General features: G+C 50.3%; 4 protein-coding genes and 1 long non-coding RNA gene across 11 annotated transcripts in view; 1 reads left to right on the top strand and 4 right to left on the bottom strand.

The window, feature by feature from the left end:
- Positions 1-177: 177 nt before the first annotated feature.
- Positions 178-2447, bottom strand: LOC121588956 (G protein-activated inward rectifier potassium channel 3-like). Its single transcript, XM_041907432.1, has 5 exons — positions 2020-2447; positions 1842-1957; positions 1624-1779; positions 791-1561; positions 178-726 (listed from the first exon to the last, which is right to left on the bottom strand). The coding sequence occupies exons 1-5, from the start codon at positions 2199-2201 to the stop codon at positions 593-595; spliced, it is 1359 nt and encodes a 452-aa protein (XP_041763366.1). The 5' UTR covers positions 2202-2447; the 3' UTR covers positions 178-592.
- Positions 2448-2540: 93 nt separating this feature from the next.
- On the bottom strand, positions 2541-6238 carry LOC121588955 (G protein-activated inward rectifier potassium channel 3-like). 2 transcript variants are annotated; one of them, XM_041907430.1, is made up of 5 exons: positions 5793-6238; positions 4572-4690; positions 4350-4505; positions 3470-4255; positions 2541-3115 (listed from the first exon to the last, which is right to left on the bottom strand). In XM_041907430.1, exons 1-5 carry the CDS (start codon positions 6008-6010, stop codon positions 2742-2744), a joined length of 1653 nt encoding a protein of 550 aa, XP_041763364.1. In that variant the 5' UTR covers positions 6011-6238; the 3' UTR covers positions 2541-2741. The 2 variants fall into 2 exon arrangements, with proteins under 2 accessions (XP_041763364.1, XP_041763365.1); XM_041907431.1 differs by lacking the exon at positions 5793-6238 and adding an exon at positions 4760-4869.
- A 978-nt stretch (positions 6239-7216) lies between these two features.
- LOC121588083 (G protein-activated inward rectifier potassium channel 3-like) lies at positions 7217-13027 on the bottom strand. 3 transcript variants are annotated; one of them, XR_006004154.1, is made up of 6 exons: positions 10291-10815; positions 9323-9441; positions 9097-9252; positions 8251-9033; positions 7916-8147; positions 7736-7834 (listed from the first exon to the last, which is right to left on the bottom strand). XR_006004154.1 is itself a non-coding variant. In XM_041905649.1 (5 exons), exons 1-5 carry the CDS (start codon positions 13025-13027, stop codon positions 7563-7565), a joined length of 1518 nt encoding a protein of 505 aa, XP_041761583.1. In that variant the 3' UTR covers positions 7217-7562. The 3 variants fall into 3 exon arrangements, 2 of the variants coding, with proteins under 2 accessions (XP_041761583.1, XP_041761582.1); XM_041905649.1 differs by lacking the exons at positions 7916-8147; positions 10291-10815 and adding an exon at positions 12840-13027 and having other exon boundaries at positions 7217-7834; XM_041905648.1 differs by lacking the exon at positions 7916-8147 and having other exon boundaries at positions 7217-7834.
- Positions 11497-13492, top strand: LOC121588084. Its single transcript, XR_006004155.1, has 2 exons — positions 11497-11979; positions 12274-13492. It is a non-coding gene; the product is annotated as an uncharacterized LOC121588084 (long non-coding RNA).
- LOC121588080 (G protein-activated inward rectifier potassium channel 3-like) overlaps positions 13118-14841 on the bottom strand; it is a 69423-nt gene continuing 67699 nt past the window's right edge. For all 4 annotated transcript variants that reach the window (XM_041905631.1, XM_041905632.1, XM_041905634.1 and 1 more), the window contains one exon: positions 13118-13791. The gene's annotated coding sequence lies outside the window, so the exon portion shown is untranslated. The remainder of the gene's footprint in view (positions 13792-14841) is intronic.

The raw sequence follows: 14841 nt of genomic DNA, 5'->3' as shown, positions 1-14841 counted from the left end.
CAGAGATTCGCATTCGATTGGAATTGGCTACCGCTACCGATCTCTGTTGCAAGCGATCATTAAGCATCGCGGGCACTCCAATTGTATTCGTCTGGCGTTTCGACGTTTCTGTAGCCGCGTAGCCAGGCCTGCATCGGTCCCAACCCCCCCCCCCCCCTCCCGCTACATTGTCTAGATTTGTTTGCGCCGGAAGAAATGACATGCCACGCCGTCGGGGGGCCACCGCTCGCGGGCTGCTAATGGGCAGGTCCTGGGTCCGCGCTTCGTGCACGCTGCCGTCCCGCTGGCAAGGATCTTCCACGATCTTCGCTTCCGCTTAATTATGCACTCTTTGACCTCCGTATAATTGCCCACTGGGTTCCCAATTCCCCTTTGTTTCTAAATAAAAGCGACTGCCCGTCTTCTTCTTCTTCTTCCCCGTCTTCTTGCGGAGTCATTTTCACTTGGGCACTTCAGGACTCGATCGACATTGTAGCGGTGCTTTTGGGCAGAATTGCACTGCTGAAAACACGTTTATTGTCTCACACAATCATACAAATGATATTTAATCACGCCGGCGGCTGATCGATTTGACCCGAAGGTGCGTTCGCGGTTACAGCTCGGTTGATGAGCGCGATCGCCGTCGGTCAAACACGGGAAACAGAAACTGGGGATTGATTCGTTCGCTCTCCAGCGCCACATGGGACAGTCGCAGCTCGGGTCCTACCAAAGGATCACAGGACCGACCTGCAAGATGAATCATTGGCTCATAAATCCTTTTTCCGCCTTCACGCACTCCCGCTAATCTCACCTCTAAGTGGAAGCTTGAAGCACTCCTTCAGCTGCTTGGCCGAACAGCGCGGCGTCTCGAGCGCAACCATCTCGTTGAACTTGGAAAAATCAATTTCATAGCTCTCAATGTCCGCATTGTACACCAGCACCTGCTCGAACCGATGGCCCCACAGGATTTCCGTGTTGACGTAGCTCGTCCTTGCCTGCGTCGTTTGTCCCGTCGACTCGACCGTACCCTCGAGCACGACCACTATCTCGAACCGCTCGAGCAGCACATCCTCGGCAGAATAGCCGTACAGCGGTGACCTCTCGTCGATCCGGTGCACCACGATCTGCGGCCAGAGGAAAAACACATCCGACGAGCAGTCGTCCGACGTCAGCGCCAGCTCGGTCCGGTACTGGGGCATCACTTCCCGCTCGCCCGTCACCTTCGCCCGTATCAGCTGGGCCCGCACGTTCGCTCCGATGATGTGGCTCTTGCGCATGTCACCGATGCGAAACATCAGGCACAGCTCACCGTCCCGCTGCGAAATGACGGCCTGCTTCGAGAAGAGCAGCGTCTGGGCGCGTCCCTTCGAGCGCGTCATCTTGGCAAAGACGATGCCCGCCAGGAAGGCTTGCACCATCACACCGTGCACGGACTGGAGCGTCATCACGAACACCGCCTCCGGACACTCCTCCTCCATGGCGCGCGATCCGTACCCGATCGTGTGCTGCGTTTCGAGCGAAAACAGAAAGCACGACGTGAACGAGTAGATGTTCGAAATGCACGGCGTCCAGTTGTTGTCTCCTGTCAGTGGAGGACACATCATTAGAATGATTTGGGGGGGGCAGAACAGACTTTGAGCTTACCCTGCAACGGTGGCAAGTGATTCTCGTCCAGATCGCCGTGTGTGTATGAGATCAACCAGTACAGCCCGCCGAACAGGACCCACGAGCTGACGAACCCGAGCGCAAACACCAACAAAGTCCAGCGCCACTGTGCATCGACCAGTGTGGTGAAGATGTCTGCAAACAATCATCAAATCAGACTCAAATCATGTTCAAACTCTCGTGCTACATTGTCTTACCTTGCAGAAAGCGTAATCGTTGGTGCGGGACCTTCGTAGCACTCACGTTACAGTATCCGTTTTTAAAGACTGCTCGCTTGCGGGGTTTCTTGTACCCTGGTCGGTAGTGTGGTGGTCTGCGAAATGAAATCAAAAACCAATAAAACACTCCATCCCGCTCTAGAGCGAGCATGCTAACCTTCTTCCCGAAGATCGCATCGAGTCGAACCGAAACGGAGATCTGGGCGAACTGCTCGAATCCGGCGTTAAGATAGATGGACTATACTTGTCATTTAACGGTCTTGAAGAACGATCCTCCAGCGTAAGCAACACACCTGACTCGACATCTTCCGGCAGTTTCAGCTTGCCAAGATCACGCATAATTCACGACCGCTTTCTAACAGAATACAAACGCGACTAGCCTCCAGGGCACTCTAAATCTTACCGAAGACGCTCTACTCTACCGTCAGAGAACCACGTGCATTGGATTAGCGTTGTTTGGGGAAGCATCATCTTCTCAAGGTGGACGATAACGGGGCGCGATGTGATGATCACGCCCAAATGCGAGCCCCTCATCTAGCTCTTCCAGCAACTTATCAATCACCGTAGCTCCACTGATAAGCACACAGAACACATCGAGTGGAATAAATATTTATCTTTACTTTCCTCGCCGGTTCGGTCGGATTGCATCTGAGTCGTGTGATCAAATGTGAGGGTCCCTTGCAGTGATAAATAAAAGAGTAATTTTATTTCATCTCCCATTGCAAGCTGGAATTCGTACACTAAAGCTAACTGGTTCAACCGGCTGCTACTACTACACACTTAAACGTAAGTACACTGCAAAACCGCCACACTCCAGCCGGCAAAGAGCCACATCGAACCTAAAACCAGATCTTTGTAACGCACGAACACCTCCAGCACTTATGCTCCACCTCCACCACCAGCTGTGGACCGTTCGTTGATATTCTGCACCGTCACACTGTTCACGATCGGATCATCGTCCGACACTCGCCGTGGACTGCCGGCACCGTCCTCCTTGGACGTTATCTTTAGCCGCGGATTCGGAGGACGATCGAACAAGTTCCACAGATTGTTCTGCAGCGCGACGTACGATTTCCTTCGCCGCGGAACGCCCTGTATCGTGAGGTAGCGCGTGGGATAGAGATGGTCTGTGCCACCGCCGACGCCCGCTTCATCCGCGAGATGGTACTGGCTGAGCGTGTTCACTATCGTGCTGTAGTGATCCTTCCAGCGGCGCTCGAGCTGCGTCTTCGTGGACATATTATCGCCAACATCTGCACGGAAAAGTGAACGCATTAGGTCGCGCTTCGGTGCTACGGCGATGATCGTACGGTTGCCTTCTGTTGCTGAGTGTATTCAACTTCGACGCTTCAACTGCTGGAATGGAATGGCCGGGCTGCTTCGTATGTACATTGGACGGATGTGATAGATGTGGGGACGGACACACGGACATAAACTCCTACGAGAGGATAACTACGATACTATGGCGATGAGAGTAATTGGTGAGTGGGTGTTGGTGTGTGTTTATGTGTGGTCTTCTCCACAACAATGCGCCTGTGTTCCCGCTGATCATGAGCAGATATGTACAGCTTACAGCGAAACGCAATCTGTAATCGCGCTATCCTTACCAGTCGGTGGGCGATAGTCGTCCTGCGCTCGATAAAACTCGGCCAGCTCCCGGGCCGAACAGAGCGGTGTGTCGACCTGCAGCGTCGAGTCAAACTTGCTGTAGTTGATTTCATATCCCTGCTGTTCTCTGTTGTAGCACACCACCGGCTCGAACCGATGGCCCCACAGAATTTCCGTGTTGACGTAGCTCGACCGCGCCTGGGTCGATTGGCCCGTCGACTCCACCGTACCCTCCAGAATGACGACGACCTCGAACCGCTCGCGCAGCATATCCGACGCGGACATGTTGTACAGTGCCGAGTTCTTATCGATCCGATGCACCACAATCTGGGGCCAGATGAAGAACAGCTCGGACGAGCTGCCGTCCGAGCCCACGTCCAGCTCGTGCTGATACTGGGCCATCGTTTCTCCCTCGCGCGTCGTCTTCGTTCTTATCAGCTGCGCTCGCACGGACGCACCGATAATGTGACTCTTGCGCATATCCCCCACGCGGAACATCAGGCACAGCTCACCATCGCGCTGGCAGACGACGGCATTTTTCGAAAACAGCAGCGTCTGGCTGCGCTGCTTCGGACGCGTCATCTTCGCGAACACTATGCCAACCATGAACGCCTGTATCATCAGTCCGTAGATCGACTGGAAGCACATTACGAAGATGGCTTCGGGGCACTCCTCCGTCGTGGTGCGCACACCGTACCCGATCGTGTGCTGCGTTTCGATCGAAAACAGGAACGCCGACGTGAACGAGTAGATGTTGTACACGCACGGGATCCATCCGATTTCAGCTAAGAAAAGGGAGAAAACACACACCGATAAAGCACGTGCCGGTTCGATAACGGACCATATTGCTGCCGTCCGCCAATCGTAGCCGCTACTTACACTGGTTATCGGGCAGATGTAACTCCTCAAGGTCACCGTGCGTGTACGAAATCAGCCACCAGATGACGGCGAAGAACAGCCACGACCCGACAAAGCTGAACGCAAACACCAGCAACGTCCAACGCCACTGCGCATCGACCAGCGTGGTGAAGATGTCTGCAAAAGATCAACACCCGTATTACTTCTCGCCTACTATGAACTGTTGTCAAACCCGGGCCTTACCCTGCAAAAAGCGCAAATGTTGCCGAGGTGGTCGCGATAGCACCACATTGCAGTCTCCGTTCTTCAAGATGGCGCGCTTGCGATACTTTCGATTCACTCCCGGGCGAAGTACACGGTTTCTGAAACGAAGCATTCAAATAGTTACACGTGTTTTCAGGTTTATTTGATTGCGCTCTGTGAAGATGTACGTGCTAGAGTCTCTCCTTGCATCGATCGGTATGGTTTCGGACGCAGGCCCCATGCCGGAACCAGTATGTCTTAGACGGTCCGGCGCTTCTTCTTTCAAACGCAGCAAACAAACGACTGGCCCTGCGTACTGTTCCGGGTGAGTTCGGCTGACAAACCTCGTATCGTTATCACAATTTGGTGAGTAATCGATAGTGTGAGAAGCTCGATAAGATTGCGAAAAGACGCTGGTGCTCGGTACTAAGGGTCGTCTTTCACACCTGGTAGCGTCATTTTACAACAAAACAAAAATAAACGTTGCATTTCAATCCGATACCACCGATGAGTCAATGTTTATCCAGTTTTGTAACACTCAAGACAGCGCATGTTACAAACACATTGAAACGCACCTCAAGAAGCTAAACAAAAACGTTCAAGATATATGTTCGAGCAGATTGATACGTGCCTAGAGTTCCATGCTATCCGAACCCACGCTCTACGATATCGTGCTAATCCATCTAATTGCCAGCTAATCGGTGCTTGAGGCCACCCCAGAAGACACAGCAAAACCACAATTTTGCATCGATTTGGCGACACAGAGCATTCCAATCAGTACCTGATGTTGCATGCTTATCTCTTGGTTGCGGTACTCTACCGGCAAAGGAGATAACGGCTCCCCGTTGGCGATGGTCATCCCAGACGGGACCGATAAACGATTAATCAACCGCCGTCTTGGTGGTCTAAAAGGGTAGACCGCAACCAACCGGAATGTTTACCCATCGGTCATCAAACACTGCGCCGGTCAAGACGTTTGCGGGCGCTGCAAATTGACACGTTTCTTATCACCTAACCGGTTGAACAGTACGGCAGGCAAACAAACATCAACTCTTTGGAGCACAGTCCCACAGAAAGACCGTAAGGAGCTACTAATTCGACACGAACTTGGATGGCAATGTGTTTGCTGGTGGAATTAGACCATTGGGAAGTTCATAGCGCCATAAAACGGAAGCTATAATCATATACACCACGTGACCTCTTCCTGCGCAAAGCACTCACTTCATGGGATAGCACACTAGCGGTGTGTTTGGGGTCACTGGAGTGATGGGCGACGAGTATGCGAACTGCTCTCCGTATCCTCCCGGCGAATGTGGTGGGTCAAAGGGTCCGAGCTTCAGCATCGAACGTTCCCATCTTCCCGTTCCATCCGGTGCCAGCGACAGCGACTGCTGCTGCTGCTGCTGCTGCTGCTGTTGTTGATCACTGTCGTAGTTCATCTTTCACCTGCACTGAAACCTTCGCTAAATGATCATCAGCTAATGCACTCACTTCAAAGCCACTGATTGCTTATTCGCTTCACGCCATACGCCAGGCAACACTTCCGACCATGTGCCAGACAACAAATGCTGCTAGACACGGGCTACGACCACCAATCGCTACACAACTCGTGAATGGAGATGTTACCCTGACCACCGGATGAACGATACTGAACGGTGGCGATCGTCAAAACCCTTCACACAGCCTACCACCCATCAATGGCGACCGCGAAAAGTGGCTCCCATTGTTACCGGACTGATTTACGATTCGCGCGGAGGAACGGACGGCGGGTGCCTTGCACGCACGAGCACATGCTTTTCTCACCTCAACCTCTATCTCGTCCCCTGCTTCTCGTCCCAGATATAGGTGGATCTGGTTGCAACGTATCGATTCCATGCGGGGCCCTAGAGATAGCGCCAACGTTCGGCCACTCATCCTGCTTGAGGCGCAGCCTACTTTAACCGATTTCTTACATCATTTTTCTTACTTCGACGACGCAAAGGTGATGCTCTGATCGATAGTGTCAACAAGCGATAATCACACGCTCATACATCGATCAACACAATTTATCAACAATAAAATCATGCTAATTCAATCGGAAATGGCAATAAACATCGTTTGGATCAAAGGTCTTCGTTAATATCATCGCTGCTGTAGGAGCGATAATTGCATCGGTCCATATCGATATTATCGATAATATCGACATTATCTCCGGGGGATTATTTTCTTCGCTCATATCCTACAAAGCACCATTCAAAATAGCTCAGCAACAAGTATTTTTAAATCCAGTAGACTCATGAGTAGGTAATTGGCTGATAACTGCAAACAAATTGAAAATCCCCACTTCTCGCCAGCTGCTTCTAGAATGTATCGCGTTTTGAATACGATGCCTACAGATATCCAACAGAAATTCAAGTCTTATCAATTCTATCAATCTTGGTTACGTATGGCCCAAAACCAGATACAACTTGTGTCCATCTTCAAGCACTCGAATGTTATTGCAATTAAAAGAGGCTCATCAATCGATCGAAACGATTGACTATCAGCAGCAGGAAAAGAGTTCTGATTGATGGATCATTTGTGGAGCAAGTACTCAATCTCACCGTTCATTACGTTATTAGGGTCAATTTTCGGATGTGTTTAATCAAACAATCGTACAATCTCGATTAGCGTTGAATGAGTTCAATTTGTGAATTTATATCGTTTAATACAGGGAATAATTATTCTCACACTCATACACGGGGGCCTTGCGCACCCTTCAACCGAATGAGACGTCTCGGAGGAGTATCGTTACGCGCCTAAGCCTATCATAAATATGCAGCAGATGATGATTACGCAAGATTCATAGGATGCAATCGTTAAAAACAGAACGGATCCCAACGAAGGTTAAACTACAACTACACTAAAACAAATAAAACAAAAGCAACCAGTGGTAACTCAGCCGGAACCGTCGGGACCCACCCGGGACTAGTTGGACCGTTCCAAAGCACGCACAGTACCTGTGTCGCATTGCTACGGACTCTCGATACGGATGGAGCTGGTCGATGAGGGCGAAACTGTGACCGACGGTGGATTGAAGAGATTGCGCAGATTGCTCTCCAGCTGCTGGTAGGACCGGGGCCTCCGGGGAACACCCTGGATTGTCAGGTAGCGCCCCTGGACTCCCACGGACGACTGGCGTTCGTCTTCTGCGTAGATCGAACTGAGCGTTCGGACGGTGTTGGTGTAATGCTGGTGCCAACGTCTTTCAAACATTGACTTGGTCGAGCCCACTTCAGACTGATCTGTGAACAGCGGAGGGAAAAATCCCGATTAATACCTCAGATTCCGCAACCGCAGCAAGTGGCTCAAATATACCAACTTACATTACCGATATACAGTACGAGCGACTATAATGAGATATGGTGAGGAGATGAGATTCTTAGAGGCATGATCGATCGAGCACACAACAACAAAAGCACAAAGCAGGATGATGGGGATAACTACGCAGCGTAAGCGCAAACTAGCAAACCGTACAGTACAGCACACAACATACGCAAACGGTCAACAACGACAACAAACTCTACGCTGGCGTTTGAAGATGATGATGATCTTCGGCTACAAATAAAAGTACAGACAGACAGACACCGCCACATCAGTCATCACTACCGTCAACAGCCACCAACCGTAGCAGTGTTCGTAGCCCGCGCCACCGCCCTACCTTGGTTGCGATAGTCGTCCTGGTACTTGTAAAACTCGGCCAGCTCACGGGCCGAGCACAGTGGCGTATCGACGGAGTGCGTCTCGTTAAACTTGCTGTAGTTGATCTCGTACACCTGGTTCTCCTTGTTGTAGAACACGATCGGCTCGAACCGGTGACCCCACAGGATCTCCGTGTTGACGTAGCTCGACCGCGCCTGGGTCGATTGGCCCGTCGACTCTACCGTACCCTCCAGGATGACGACAATCTCGAACCGGTCTTGTAGCAGATCCGACGCCGACATGTTGTAGAACGGAGATTCCGCATTGATCCGATGCGTCACAATCTGGGGCCAGATGAAGAACAGATCCGAACCGCAATGATCCGCGCCCACTTCCAGCTCGTGCTGATACTGGGCCATCACTTCGCCCTCGCGGGACAGCTTCGTGCGGATGAGCTGCGCACGTATGTTTGCTCCAATGATGTGACTCTTGCGCATATCCCCCACGCGGAACATCAAACTCAGCTCACCGTCCCGCTGACAAACGACGGCATGCTTCGAGAAGAGTAGTGTCTGGGTGCGATGCTTCGGACGGGTCATCTTCGCAAACACAAAGCCCACCATGAACGCCTGCATCATGACACCGTAGATCGACTGGAAGCACATGATGAAGATCGCTTCGGGACACTCTTCCGTCGTCGTTCGGTAACCGTATCCGATCGTCGTTTGCGTCTCGATCGAAAACAGAAATGCGGATGTGTACGATTCGATGTTGAACACACAAGGCTTCCAGCCCGATTCCTCTGCAAAAACAAAGAAACGCATTAGTATGACAAAGCATCGCGTCGTTTGCACTAAACTTTTACCTTGATTTTTCGGTAAATGCATCTCCTCCAGATCGCCATGCGTGAACGCGATCAGCCACCAGATAGCTCCGAAAAACAGCCACGATCCGATGAAGCTGAACGCAAATACGAGCAACGTCCAGCGCCACTGAGCATCGACCAGCGTGGTGAAAATGTCTGCAAATCAAAACCATATCCTTAATCGTTCTTAGGGGACACAAAACATTCAACCTATCCTTGCACTCACCTTGCAGAAAGCGTAGCCTTTGCCGGGAGACTTTCGAGAGGACAATGTTGCAGTCGCCATTCTTCAGAATCGCCCGTCGACGGTACTTTCGCGTCGTTCCCGGTCGTAATGCTCGACTCCTGGTTGAGACGGAAAGGAAGAAAGAAACGATATGGTACTTCAAAACGCTTGGCTAATCGTGGGTTGAGTAGGGTCAGCTGGCTTCCAACCTAAATTGGATGCGCGTGAGCGAATGATGGGCACGTGTCGCACGTAATGAAGCACATCCGAATGAGTGAGTTAAGTGCCCAATAATTGGCCCGATGTAGAATCCACCGTGCGCCAATATTTGCCCATCGTTAGCACACTTTTTCGGCTAAATATTTAGAAATGTTTGTTCAAGATAAATATGTGCTCTTCTTAACGTCGGAGCCGAGTTGGCACAAACGATCGATAAGAGATCTTTCTAAGTGATCTCACTAAAAAGGTAGCGGTATGTAGAGGTTCTGGAATGTTCCATAACTCGCTAGTAGCTCACCGTTAGAACCCACTCTCAATGCGATATGGGAAAAATGAGCCATTAAAAAGACTGTATTCAAACAAGTTGCGCTGCTAGCCGAACAGCTTTGCGGCGGAATAAATCGCTCGAGTAATGGACAAATCATATTCGCTCCGAAACACGCAACGCACAAACGTGCCACTAGCACACACTTAGACAGACCCGAAGGCACCGGCAAACGGTTGTTGCTTGTGACACAATCCGGCTGCAATTCACGAGACACTGGCACTCATTTAAAATTCAAATCATTACACCCGGCTACATTTCCGTTCCGGTAGAATGCCTGCCTGTTACATCGGGCCCGTTCCATGATCTAGACCCGATTCTCAATCAATCCTCCTGTAAGACATAAAGTAAGGGTCTGACACACGGTTTACAACCACATACACTGTCTTTATGTCTGGCTGCACTTGCCCTTTCCTCTACCAACCTTTTGCTTGTCGCCGACGGTGACTGCGGACAGTAAATAATCGGCGTGGTCGGTGTGATCGGCGTTTTGGGTGCATCCTGTCCATCGATTATGATCGGCGGTATCTTGTCGAACGGTCCCAGCGGGAGCAGCTTGGCATCGTCTCGTGCTTCGGGCGATTCCGCATCCACCGGCACGGTAAAGTTTTTGCGCTGTCCAAAGCTCATGTTGGAGCTTAATCCTTAATCTCACGCTCCCAAATCCTCTAGTCCCGATCCGCTCGCTTACACACAGATTCAGATGCTGTAGCACGGTACAGCAGAAGGCATCTCTTACTTCGCACAGTCACCACACACCAGCAGCAGCAGCAGCAGCAAGCCTCCTGCGCACTACTAAAACACCCACAGGTGATGGAATCGGCTACGAATCGATTTAATCGTGCCGAGCGTGCGTTCAAGACTAATCTCGTGCGGGGTGCTTTCGTTCGACTGCGGTGACCGCGCGACCGCTCGCTAGCTTGTGCGATCGATTTCTGCCACCACTACCACTACTGCCACGGACAACTGCCGGTTACTAACACTCGATCGAACCCCCCCCCCCTCCCTGCTGCTGCCGTTTGGCGGTCGCTCCTCCAACACTATCAGCGATTGTTCGCTGTCGTACAGAGTCGGTTTTGCTCGACATTGCAAAGTCTTCTGAATACGTCATACACACAGCACAATCAGTGACGTTCACTTCCATTGAGCAGCGGAAGGAGCCATAGTGAGCAGTGCTGCACCATTTTCCATTTTCAAACATAAACAAACAAACGTTTCGTTTCGGCTTCGTGCTAATCGACGATAAAAAGTTCGATCAAAGCTCGATAAAGCATTGCTTATCTACAAATAGATGTCGTTGCAGGTATTCTCAAGAGTGTAGAAAGCAATCCCTTGAAGCCAAAGAGCACAGAGTGTTTGAGCCACTTCTTATCAGTACATGTTAAAGTTCTTTTCAAACTGCTAGTTTGAGTATTATTTAATCCAGAATTCTCAAATAGTACGGCATTTTTGACCCACATTGTCTATGTTCTGCGAGGCTTATAAGCCCTTTACGCTCTCTGCAGCCCGCTAGCGAGACAATTCACGGACGATAAGCAACTGAAACCAACGCAAGTTAAAGACAAAACGCACACATTCTTGTGCTGACTCATCCGACAAATGGTTGTTATCATTGCCCTTCGCTAAAAGCCATCCATCGGTGGACCGGGGAGACCGGCTCAAAACAGTTGTAATTGCAGTGCCGGTCAGCTCAGGGACCTTCCCATCTGCTATCAATCGTCTTTCCGACTAATCGGACACCGATCTACCAAACCAAACCGGCAATAATTTGTGCAACGAGCTCACACGCACACAAAGACCCGTGCTGACCCCTGGCTTTTGCAGTGGGTTCGTTCGCAGTTGCGTTACGTACTTGACAACTACTATGGCCGCGTATACCCTCTGCTAATAGCACCAATTGAACACGCGCCATAAAACCCGGCGTAAACAGCCGACGACGACACGGTTTTTGCGAGGGTTTTAGTGTTTCATGTGACATTGTTTACCGTTCCGTCCGATCGTCTTGGACGAAGGTGGATTGTCTTCGTTTGCCATCGATTTATTGCTGCGCTGCGAATGTGATAAAAAGCTGCTTTTGATGCTACAGGGTTCCTGCTACACTTCCGAGTAAAAGGTATGTGAGGGTGTGTATGTGTGTGGGTGCGTAAATTTTTGCGTCCAGTTAGTGTAGCGTTAAATGTCAACACACAAATCCGAACGCAACGAAGCTTATGCAAACAGGTCCATCGTCGTGCTTTTACACATTTCAAATGTAAACAAATGGAAAATCGAATGCTTTCGAATGGTCGATTTGTTGATTCCGGAAGAGAACATGTAATGGAAGGGCTTTTCAACATTATTCAGGTGTAAATTGACCACAAAAATACTTCTCATCGATGATCCCATTTTATTCAATCTGTTATTGTAGATCATACCATATCTGCCCTCTGCTATGTTGTTTTGAGTACGTGACTTCCTGGTAACTGATTTCCGGTGTACAAATTGCTGGATCGCTGGACAGTTCCTTGAATTCAATTATTTATTATACCCGGACCTCTTAGAATCCTTGAAATGAGCAGCCAACCATCCAATCAAATCTATCAATTCCATTGCCCCAAAGAAACCGCCCGAATCTTGCCCGCACTGGATTAGTCGAGCCGAACCGACCGATAAGCTTCAGCCATCACTCGAGCCGCGCATCCCAGCACGAGCAGCAATCGTTGACCAAACATCATCGTCATTGTTTTGGTTGTCCGCCGCACCCAGATAGTGCCAGATTCGCAAGCCTCGCAGCTTCTGCTCCACAAATCAAAACAATAAACAACGAGGAAACAGATTCTACCCGCGCGCACACGCACACAGTCGCAGCCGTGTTATCGCCGGTGCGCTAGACGCGATGGCGGCCACTGACCACACGGCCCTCAGGCCGCACGATCACGCTTTATTAGATGCATTCGCGTTGCTGATTAGTACAGAACAGTGGCTTCCACCTACCTTACGCTCTCCTGCCGGCTGAAGGCGCTTCCGTGTGTTGAAATGCGGGCCAGACTCGGTACAACGGTCAGCGGAAGATTACTGATCACGCTGTCGAGCGAGTCCGGCTCCTCCTCGATCACACCCGGTCGCATGAAGATCCGATTGAGGGGCTTCTTCTCATCCAGCGTCTGACGATCGGCAGCCATCCTTTAACCTGGGACTCACGACAGGATGACGCAAACGAAAGTAGAATATCAAACACGTCTCTACGACTCACAGTTGCACTTAAGATCTCGTTTTTTTTTTTTTGTTTCTCTTTATTAGATATTGGCTAAAGCACCCTTCACGCAATCGGTCTCAAATTATTGGCTTGATCGGGGTTCGATCGTGGCCCACAGCGCGACTAAGGATAATGGTCTTGCTTTCGGCCTATTATTTATTTACTAGCTATCTATCTTTCATCGCCCACACATTTCCACTATTCCTTCTTCAGCACAGCGCATCATACGCACATTATTCACTTGTTTGCTAACATAGACTTACTTAAAAACACAAAAATAAAACTGGAAGTTGGTAAAAGATAAAATCAAACTCTGCCCGATAACAGCACCCGGCTCTCGCGGTGCCGTCCGATCGTTTGCACAGAGTGGCAAGATAAATGGAACAGAAACTAATGCACACGCGATACGATCGCTCCGGTTCCGTTCCTCGGTGTCGTCTGGCCTGGCAAGAAGTGTGGCCCAGTCCTAGCAGTACCGCGATCACCGTGTAGTTTGAGATTCCTGGCCCTGGAAGTGTGGCGTGGCCCTTAGTAGTAGATGCGGCGCTACACTACACTAACACCGCCACTAGCCGGTTGATCTTTCATTCGTGTCACGATTGGATTTTGTTTCTGCAACCACTGGCACTGGACGACGGACGGGCAGACGGAACTGAACGGGAGGATGCGGCACCGTGGCACTCGCGCACACTGCGGACAAGAGTAATTTTCAAATTAATTAAATTCAATTAAAACCCTTCCTCTTCCACTCCCTCCCACTGGCGCACACGTATGGACACGAACACTGAGTCATTCATTCATTCTGGACACTCTCTTTTTTCTCTCCCTTTACCCAAACATTTACAATTATGACTGTTTAACACTGAACTTGAGGTAAGTAATTAACTGTAACATTGTTGGATTCACATTGGATTCTAAACGCACGATCCACATTGGATCTTAAAATCTGTTCTCAGGAGTTTAACTGCTCCAACATTCCCTCAACGAATGTGTGCATCTTCACTACCTGCTGCAGCCGTACGCACTGAACCGCTTATTGATCTAATCTCCCGGCGGTGTATCTGGAGCAGTGTGCCTTTACCAAACTGACAGCACCAACTGAATGTCTCCATAGCGCTCGGTCGCTAAAACACTGACCATGCACCCCCATCAATGACACGCTGCGCGGACGCCACGAGAGCCATGGATGCTGCGGATGGTGTGGCAAGGAAGATCAACTAATTTAGACCACATCCAATTGTTGTCACCGAGATATGCGAATTGCGCGGCGAGGGCAGGGCTAGTGGCGAACCGGGTTATGCTGTCTACCTGCTATCCCTCTCTGACTGCTGCCTAACCCTCCTCCTCGCTAGCACGATGTGCTACAGTTTAGAACGATCATCAGGTTTCGCGCCTCTTGTCACGATCTTTCGACCATTCCGCCCCTCGGGCCGTCATCAGGCTGTGACTTTTGTTCCAGATCTTACGCTATGATTTAATTAAATTGTCATCGATGAACCCGAGCTCTTGACCACAAAATCATATCGCCAATCGACACCGCAAGCTAAGCCTGAGTGGTTAGAGCGGTGCTGTGACGCTTCCGCGACTCGAAGGGTTAATTCCTCACCACCAACCACCAACAACGACTACCGACCGAAGGCAAATGTCAATCGAATTGTCTAGTTTAAATCCATCCGGATAGTCGTTGGGCCGCCTCAATAACGCATGCGAGTAACGGCTTCTTCCCTCCCTAAACCAATG

This window comes from Anopheles merus, chromosome 2R, assembly GCF_017562075.2.
Source record: "Anopheles merus strain MAF chromosome 2R, AmerM5.1, whole genome shotgun sequence".
Taxonomy (NCBI): domain Eukaryota; kingdom Metazoa; phylum Arthropoda; class Insecta; order Diptera; family Culicidae; genus Anopheles; species Anopheles merus.
The sequence above is the reverse complement of the archived record's forward strand: the minus strand, read 5'-3'. Positions and strand labels throughout refer to the sequence as shown.